At 58.7% G+C, this 8,804-nt stretch overlaps 2 protein-coding genes across 2 annotated transcripts in view; both read right to left on the reverse strand.

Annotated features, from left to right (window-relative positions):
• SIRT7 (sirtuin 7) overlaps window positions 1-197 on the reverse strand; it is a 6,815-nt gene extending 6,618 nt beyond the window's left edge. The window contains exon 1 of the mRNA XM_011962951.1: window positions 13-197. Coding sequence (XP_011818341.1) covers window positions 13-185 — 173 coding nt within the window. The 5' untranslated portion in view covers window positions 186-197. The remainder of the gene's footprint in view (window positions 1-12) is intronic.
• Window positions 198-3,662: 3,465 nt separating this feature from the next.
• Window positions 3,663-5,645, reverse strand: MAFG (v-maf avian musculoaponeurotic fibrosarcoma oncogene homolog G). The gene is made up of 3 exons (XM_011963071.1): window positions 5,430-5,645; window positions 5,244-5,308; window positions 3,663-5,150 (listed from the first exon to the last, which is right to left on the reverse strand). The coding sequence occupies exons 2-3, from the start codon at window positions 5,277-5,279 to the stop codon at window positions 4,698-4,700; spliced, it is 489 nt and encodes a 162-aa protein (XP_011818461.1). The 5' UTR covers window positions 5,280-5,308; window positions 5,430-5,645; the 3' UTR covers window positions 3,663-4,697.
• Between the last annotated feature and the right edge of the window lie 3,159 nt (window positions 5,646-8,804).

Raw genomic sequence — 8,804 nt, forward strand, 5'->3', positions numbered from 1 at the left:
CTTTCTCAGGATGCGCGACACCTGCGGGCAGGCGGGCGGTGAGCGGCGGCGCTGGCCAGGCATAGCTGGACCAGGGAGCGACGGCGGCGTACCTGGCGGAGGCGCTCCCTCTGCTGCTCCTCCCGCAACCTCCGGACCCGCTCCGCCGCTTTGCGTTCCGAGCGGCTCAGACCCCCGGCTGCCATCGCTCCCCTGGAGACCCGCTCTTCCGCTTCCGCCTCACACGGCAGGCCGCGCTCAGGGCGCATGCGCAAGACGGGCCCCGCCCCCACCCACCTCTTCCGGCTCCGCCCGCCGCGTCGCCCCAAAGAAGCACCTGCCAGTCTCTTTAAAAGGTTTATTGATCATATACAAAATAAAGAAAACCTTATATATCACAAACATACACTATGTACAGCAATAAATACCCGGGGGGCCAGGCCCAGTGCTGCCCCTCCTGGACAATAATTTAGCAATAAATACTGCGCAGGGCAGGGGTGGGGCACCAAGGCCACTGCCCTGCCCGAGGTCAGGCCCCTGCCAGCCCTACACGAAGTGTGAGCGCTCGGGCCTCACCCCGCATCCAAACCCCAGCCCCTCCTCACTTAGATCTTTAATAACCTCCATCCCACCCCAGCACATCCCGGGGTCTTCTCCCACACACACACAACCTCCCCTGGCTAGACCTAGGCAGGGCTGGCAGGGGGACTGGTCAACTCTGCTTGGACCCACCTCTCAGTGCCAGGAGAGCAACAGGGCTGGACACACGGGCAGCCCTTGTCCTGTTGCCAGAAGAAGGCTTTCTGTGCCCACTCCCGTTTGGTTAAAGGCTTCAGGGACTAGCAGATTGAGGGGGTGGGAAGAAGGGCAGGGATGGGACACAAGGTTTGCTGGAGGGGTCAAAGCCCAACTGGGGTCACCAAGAACAGGGAGGTCTCACAGTTTATCGGGGACACACTCTAGCTCAGACTCAAGGGACACCCATGGTATCAAAGCTGCTGCTCCAGGGGCAGGGTGGAAATGTGTGGGACTGGCCCAGCAGGTACGGCACACACCCAGGACACAGGCCAGAGGCAGGACAGGCATCAGTCTCAGACACGCCCTGCCTCTGTGCGGCACTGATTATGTACTTCACTCTCCCGACCTGCTCCAAGGCCAGACAGCCAACGGGAAGGCAAAAATACACCAAAAAGAATTATTCAGTGGCTTCTGGGGGGAAAAATCGTTAATGTGTTGGTTCCTTTCACCAAACCACAGCCTAAAAAAGTAACTCACAAGATCCCAGAGTGGAAACCGTGCAGCAGGCCACAGCTCAGACTTTCCAGATGTGGATGGGAGCTTTGGCCAAGTGGCCACTCCAGAGGGAGGCAGCAGAGACAACATGGGACCTGACCATCGTCCCAAAGCAGACTGCAGCCGCTCAGGGCCGTGGGCCGGGCCCTGACCACCGGTCAGAAGTGTGCACGCATATCTGAAACGTGCACCGAGAGCCAAAGCCCCAGCAACACCAGCGCCACCCGGAGCAGCAGCCAGGGGCCTCTCACTCTCTCGGTGGGAGCTGACTTGTCCCTGCTGGGTATTCCTCTGAAATCTGAGTGTCCATGTTAGGATAAAGGAGGAGTTGGGGCAAAGTCAAGGTGGAAGGGAAGACATATATCACGGTTTACTTGGCGGACAAGTCTGAGAGACCTGGCCTTGGCCAAAGCCCTCGATTCGCTGTGTCAGAAAAACTGAGGTGAGAAGAGACCACCACCCTCTCAGTAGGAAAGCGGGATTAACAGAGATCAGAAGGACAGCACATTCACATCTGCACATGAACACAGCATCTATGTCAGGAAATCCAGGGGAAGGGGAAGAGGGGCAGAGTGGCTCCACAGGGCTGGCCTGACAGGGGATAGGAACACTCCCCTAGACCCAAGGAAGTCGCTCCAAATCCAAAGCTCTTGAAAGGAGGTATGGCCTCGCAACTCCAGAAGCCTCTTCTGCCAACGCACCCAGGACCTGCACCTCCCATTCAGTACGCGCTGACCCTTACACCCTCCTCTTCCGCACTCCCTTTGCCTCCAGGTCTGCAGCCTGGCAGAGGTACTCAAAACGGAGGGCCACCTGCAGCCAGGACAAAAGTGGGGGCCGCACAAGGACAGGGAGGGCCTGTTTATCCCTGCTCCAAGGCAGATCATGACGTTTTCTTTATGGATACTTATGGTATGATTCCAACTAACGCCTGGATTCTACTTAGACAAGATCAGACTGAGGGGAGGGGGATGAAGTCACTAAATGACATGAATCAACAGCCAAAATTTCCATTTTCAGGAGGACCCAGGTGGAAGCAGGACTTGTCTCTGAATGCTTAGAGCAAAGAAAAGCTCATTAAGATGACAAGGGTTGATGGTACATCCCTGTTCCCATCTCATGGGCACACCAGGCCAAACTCTTGGATCAAAATCCCACCATCCACAGGGTTAAGCCCTGTCAGGCCAGTTTTTCATCTTACCAGCCCCCATTTGTGTGCTTTACAGGAGTCTGGGCCCCACAGAGAAGAAACCAGCAACCCTGGTGAAAGGCCAAGGCTCACATGGCCAGACACAGGGCTGCAGCCTCTCAGAGGTGGGTGGGGGCACCCCTTCCCTGTCATATGCCTATAAGGAGCCTCCTGGGCCCAGCCGGGAAGGGCAGCAGCCTCTGGCGAGGAACTGGGAGCAGGAGGCAGGCTGGGCCCCCCGCGGGAGGCACCTCCAGCAGAAGCCAAGCAGCCAATCCCTGGAAGACACAGATCCCAGAGGGAGGCAGAAGGCGGGCCCAGAGCCAAGAGCTGCCAGCGTGGCCCAGCGGAGAGGAGGGACACGACCGGCCCTGGAGACTGTAGCCCTTGTCTGCACTGCTGGATACTCCCAAGGCTCTCAGAGTGAGGCAGGGACAAGGAAGAAAGGGTTGCCCCTGGTGGGCCCCCAACCACTCTGCCTGGAAGCACCACCCGCAGCATGGAAACACCTCAGGGATCAAGTAGGTGGTGAAACCTGCAGCCCACGGTGCGGGCCCCTGGGGTTCCCTGGCTGAGGCCCCACGTGAAGCCTATAGGAACAAAACTGAGGCCAGGGGAAGACAGCCAGAGAACGCTTGGCCACAGCCCTGTGGCCACCCACAGTGACTCCTTGGTTCCTGCAACACCACCACCCAAGGCCAGAGGTGGTAGGTGTGGAGCAGTGTGGGGGGGCCCCAAGGGGCCCCCAGTTTCAGCTACCTGGCCACCAGATCAGCCCAAGCCCTAGACACAGATGTAGCCAAGGCTCAGTCGGCGGGGAGTGTGACAGAACCCCACATCTCACCTCCTAGGGACCAGGAGCTGGTGGTGGGCACAGACTCCTTGAGCTCTGACGCAGCAGGTGCCAGGTGTGGCACCCCAGCCCAGGTCAGGCAAGCCAGCAGAAGCAAAAGCACAACTAAACCCAAAAAACGAACACGGGAAAACAGACACAAGAAGTGACACCCACAGGTCAAAGGTCACCAGAAGCACCAGCACTTTACCGCTGCACAAAACCTCACCAGGCACGGACGACACCACGGCACCGGCAAGAGACGGAAGCAGGAAGGGCAGAGGAGTAAGTCACTTTCGGTACAATTGCAAAAGATATCAAAGAGGACGGCCTTCTGGTCGGCTCACGGCTTGGCTTTTTTTTTTTGTCTTTTTTTAAACTAAGTTTTATAAATAATGTCTGATAACTCTGTGTATATAAAAACTAAACTCCAACAGCCACAAAGAGTTGTCCGTAAGTTTACAAGAAAGGGATTTTTTTTGTTTTTTTTTTTTCTTTTTTTTTTAACTAGCAAAGTTTCTATTATACTTTCTTCCCTTTTCCATTTATATGGTCAAATGGTCTTCTTGCTTGTTTTTTTTTTTCTAAAAGACAGTTTTATAAATACTCTGCAGCTCTTTTTTTCTTTAACTTTTAAACATATAATTAATTTAATAACTTTGTAAAAGGAACTTCTCTCTTTTAAATAAAGGGCTATATAACCACACAAATAGGTCATGTAAACAGTGACACGGGACCCATCGCAGGGCACACTGGACTCACCCTCACGTAAGTGCACAGCCAGCGATTTGGTCTTGTTCAGTGCAACGGGTCAGGCCTGAGCGCACAGCCCTTGGCCCCAACTGCACGCCCCCAGCACCACTGTGCCCAGGCTGGTGGTCCACCCATCAGGGCCTTCAAGGCTGCCCTACTCTCAGAGCAGAGCCCATCTCTTTGTGCTGGGCTAAGCTGAGCTGCCCTCCTGGGGCTAAAGAGAGTGAATCCTTTCCAGCCCACAAGCCTGTGGCCACGCGGGAGTGGAGGGCACACCGGAACCCTCACTGCTCTGGGACACGCGAGGCCCAGCGTGACTTCTCCTCCTCTTTCCCGCAACTCTCTCAAGTCCATTCCCACAGCACCAACTCTGGACTCCAAGACTGCATGGCCCTGGTACAAAAGGGGTTGGGGCGACCCCACGTCACCGCCGAACTGACCAATCCCAACATACAAAACACACGACGACAATGACGAGATCAAAGGGGCTCAGCCCGGCGCCCCTGGGGTACAGGTTGTGCTTTGCAGGGAAGAGAAAAGGGCGGGGAAGAGAGGGAGGAAAGAGAAGAGAAGGAAACAGAGGGACAGGGCAGCCGAATTCGCCATGTGCCTAGTGGCCCCGCAAAGACCCGCCTGGGCAGACGCGCGTCCCTACGATCGGGCATCCGTCTTAGACTTTACTATTGTGATGACGCTGGTGGCGGCCACCTTGCCTGGGACGAGGGGCCCCAGGCCGGCGGCAAGGGGGCCCCGAGCTGGCGCCACGGGGCTGCGGGCCACCGTCCGGGCGAAGGTCTGCAGCGCCTCGTACTTGGAGCGCAGTGCGTCGAGCTCCAGCTTCATGCTGGCGTTCTCCGAGGCCAGCTTCTCCACCTCCTGCTGCAGCTCCGCCTTTTGCTTCTCCAGCTCCTCCTTCTGCGTCACCCGCTTCACCCGGCAGCTGGCTGCGTAGCCGCGGTTCTTGAGCGTGCGCCGGCGCTGCTTCAGCTGGACGATCTCCTCCTTGGACAGGCCACGCAGGTGCTGGTTCAGCTCCCGCACCGACATGGTCACCAGCTCCTCATCCGTCAGGCTGGTGCCATTCTCACCCGGCTCCCGCTTCACCTGGGGCACAGTGCACAGGGTCACAGGCCAAGCGGGCATGCCCACTGTGCCCCCCAACCCCGGGCCTGAAGGCTCCTGTCCCTGCCCACTCACCTTCAAGGCCTTGTTTCCTTTATTGGGGGTCGTCATAACCCGGGGGCACAGCGAGCAGGCGCTCTCTGCAAGACATGGAGCAGAGGTCAGTACCCTGGAGACCACCCTCGCCCCCCACCCCAGTTCACAGAGCCCTTGCCGCACAGTCCACCCCAGCCTGCTGCCCAGGTGCCCAGCCCCCAATACCTGATCGGAGGCAGCCCTTGGCCTCGCCCAGGCTAGGTTGAGCTGCTTCCTGTCCACCCTACCCTCAGAGAACCAGGTGGGAGGTCAGGAAGGTCTGATGGGAGAAGGGGAACTGAAGGCTGTTAGGGAGGCAGGCGCAAGACAAGGGGCGGGGGAGAGATTAGAAGGAATAAGACGCGGGAGAGGCAGGCCTAGAAGGAAGCCGGGAGCTTTAAAAATAACCCCAGCACTGCCCCAGAGCACGGCTGTTCCTGGCGAGTCACGCTGACTCAGCACATTGCCTCCCGCTCCCCCGCCGCGCCCGCACTCCCTGGGCCCGCCAGCCAACAGCGCCCCAGGAGAGCCACAGCCGAGCTGCTGGGGGACAGAAAGGCCAGCCTGACCAATAGCAGGTGAGGGCCAGCCAGTGACCCTGTGCGTGCATCTTCCAGGGTCCTACCTCCTACAACCACCCGCCCTGAGCTGGCCTGGGACAAAGCCCCCTGCTCCCTGGGTGCACAGGGGGCCCACTGGGGACCTAGCCAGAGAGGAGGCTGAGGGAACCCCGAGTCTCCCAGTCTCCTAACTTTGAGAAGCTGAGGGTGGGCCGTCCATCTAGCTCTGGTCTGTTGGCAGGACTGACCAGGGAGCTCCCCCACCTTCCAGGTGGCAGGCCATCAGCTAGCTGGGAGGAGCCTGGCCCGAGGCCCCTGCGGCCCTCCCAGTCTGCCTCCTCCACTGATGGAGTAACCATCCTGTGGCTTTGGGTTGCAGGAAGCAGCCCCTGCCCCACCCCATCCAGGGTATTTCACAAGGGCTCCCACAGTGAGCCACCCCGGGGCCTGCCCAACTGAAGGCTGGCGGAGTCAGCCCCTCTGAGTGGCAGCCTGCTCTCTGGTCCCTGCCCCGGGTCAATTCCCACAGGGTTAGGGAGCAAAAACAAAAGTGCTGGGGAGGCTGGTCTAAACAATCAACTCTCACCCACTCGGGTCCCTCCAGCACTCCGCTCTCACTTTCTTGCTAAGGACATTTCTGTGCACCTCATCCCAGAAATCCATCTGGGATTCCCAGCTCAGTCCAGCTCCCACCAGACCCTTGGGCATGGACCCCACCCCATGCTCCATCCCCACTTTCCAGGTTTGATGCAGACAGATGGGAGTCTCCTCTAGCCAGGAGCATTTCAGGAAATTATGGGCTGGGGGGCTTCTTACTCTCACCAGGGTCAAGACGCCACCTCACTCAGCCTTGGACCAGGAGGTGAGGCTGCAAGCCCAGAGCAGGGAGGGGAAGCCAGAGACCCCTCTCCACAGTCAAGCCAGCTCAGAAGCAAGGTCCCAAGACTCCAGCCACTGGATTCTTCCAGATAAAGGATGGGGAAGACCTGAGCTGGAGGTCAGAAGGCCCACAGGAGCTCTTTCCTATACATCTGGCAGGACACTGCCCCAGGAGACAGGCCCCCAGCCTTGAGTCAGGGTGCAGGGACACTGCCCTGGCCCCAGCTTCTCCCACCCCCATCGCCCCCACCCCTGCTGCTAAGCATAATGACAGCGGTGACTTCCTGAAGAGATCACACGGAAAAGTGCCTCCTCGACAGATTTTGCCCTCCGCAGAAGGCCTGAACTCAGCACAAGTGCAACCCATCGCCTCCTAATCAAAGGTGTGCCTGGGGCGGGGGAGGGGCAGGCCTGAGCACAGCCAGTGCTTTCAGGCTCCTGGCCTGGCCTCTGGCAAACCGGGATACACAGACACAGGCAGAGCAGAGACAGCCTCAGGAGCTGGGCTCAGAGGGACGATGCAGGGATCCCAGGAGCTGGACTGTGGAGAAGCTGCCCCAACCCCAGTCCTCCTCCAGCCCTCAAGGCTGGCCAGAGCTGGGTCCTGTCATGCACCCTCTGCTCCCGCAAAGGCTAAGCCCACCTCACACAGGAGGCACAGATGGTCAAGGCTCCGCAACCTGCCAGGGTACCTGGTCCACCCATTCACACTGAGAGCCAGGAAAGGGAGAGATTTGGGAGCTCCGTCTCCTTTGGCTAAAGTAGAAACTCCCGTGCCTGAACAAAGACAGCCCCGCTCGGCTGCACAGCCCAGTGGCCGAAACTCCCTGGCACTCATGGTCTCTGCTCTATAAGCTCTCAGCTCGTGAAAGTCACTCTTTGAACAGAACCTAAAACTTAAGTTTCCACTGATGCATAAGTGACTGAGAAGATGCACATAAACGCCCCTCCAGGACCCTGAAATTTTCCCAGGGCATCAAACTCTAGGTCAAAGGTCAGCTGAAGCATTGAAACATCTGGAATCTATAAGCCCCGGGCTCACTGAGAGTGGAACTGTGTTTGTGTGCATGTGTGTGTGCGTGCGCGGGGATGTGGAGGGAGAATCACTGAGGGCAAACCACAAAGTAGCCTAACCCAGCCATAAACTCCTGGGCAAAGGAAGTCTACCTTCGTGAACTTCCACACACCCAAGGAAAGATGGCTCTGGCCACATCGCCCCCAGGCTGCCACTTTCTAAGCGTCCTGTGCCAGGCCAGACACCCAGCAGGGCCACTCCCTTTGCTAACTTCACACAACATTGAGACCCCACTTCAGGTAGGGGCAACTTTGGGGTGATTGGGTGCTGCGTTCTGCCACCCTGTGCCATCCACACCAGCCCATCTGCTGCACCCCAAGGCTAGGCACCCTGAAGCTCCCACCACCTACAGTCTCAACCCAGACTCCAGCGCCAGCTGGAGAGAGAGGCAAGGCTGCTTCCTTCCCCTTGCTGTTTCCTGGTAGAGCTGCCCCTGCTTCCTCCCCACCCAACCCACTGTCACCCAGGGCTTGGTACACACACCGCCCTTTCTCCCAGGGCCTCGATCTCTAGCCAGGGGCAGTCCAAGGAGGCCAGTCCCAGGGAAAGCTGACTTCCCCTTTGGCTAGCTCGGCACACCGAAGCTCCTCCCCTCCCTCACTCAGCGAACTATTTCCCAGTTTGGGAAACTGCTCCAGACGTGGGACCAGGACCAGCTGCCGGAAAAGAGCCGCCTGGGAAGGGGTGGACCGCCCGGGGCTTCACCTTTGACCCCGGGAGAGCACCTGCAGCGAGCCACCCCCACTTCCTCTTCAAGCACCCCTGCCTTCAACTGGATCGCTCCGCGCTCACTTAAACAGGCACCCCAAGGCGCCGGGCCTGGCCCCCTCCCACATCCCCAAGGCTCCCTCCCACCTCCCGCTGGCGGCCTTTTAGTCCCCGAGGCCCCTCGCTCCAATCCCCTCCGATATCAGCTTGAGCACCGAGTGACCTCATGCTGATGACTCAGCAAGTCTCCCTCCGGGCTCTGGCACGCGACTGACGGAACCCGAGCCCGAGCCAGGGGCAAGGTCTTCCCCGCAGCCCCCCACCGCCGCCCCTCCTCCC

This window comes from Colobus angolensis, unplaced genomic scaffold, assembly GCF_000951035.1.
Source record: "Colobus angolensis palliatus isolate OR3802 unplaced genomic scaffold, Cang.pa_1.0 Scaffold1, whole genome shotgun sequence".
In the NCBI taxonomy this organism is placed as follows: Eukaryota; Metazoa; Chordata; class Mammalia; order Primates; family Cercopithecidae; genus Colobus; species Colobus angolensis.

Coding starts and splice junctions, on each gene's coding strand:
- MAFG (XM_011963071.1), bottom strand. CDS start 5,279: ATGACGACCCCCAATAAAGGAAACAAGGCCTTGAAG. Junction 5,151..5,243: donor AAGGAAACAAGGCCTTGAAG/GTGAGTGGGCAG, acceptor ACTGTGCCCCAG/GTGAAGCGGGAGCCGGGTGA.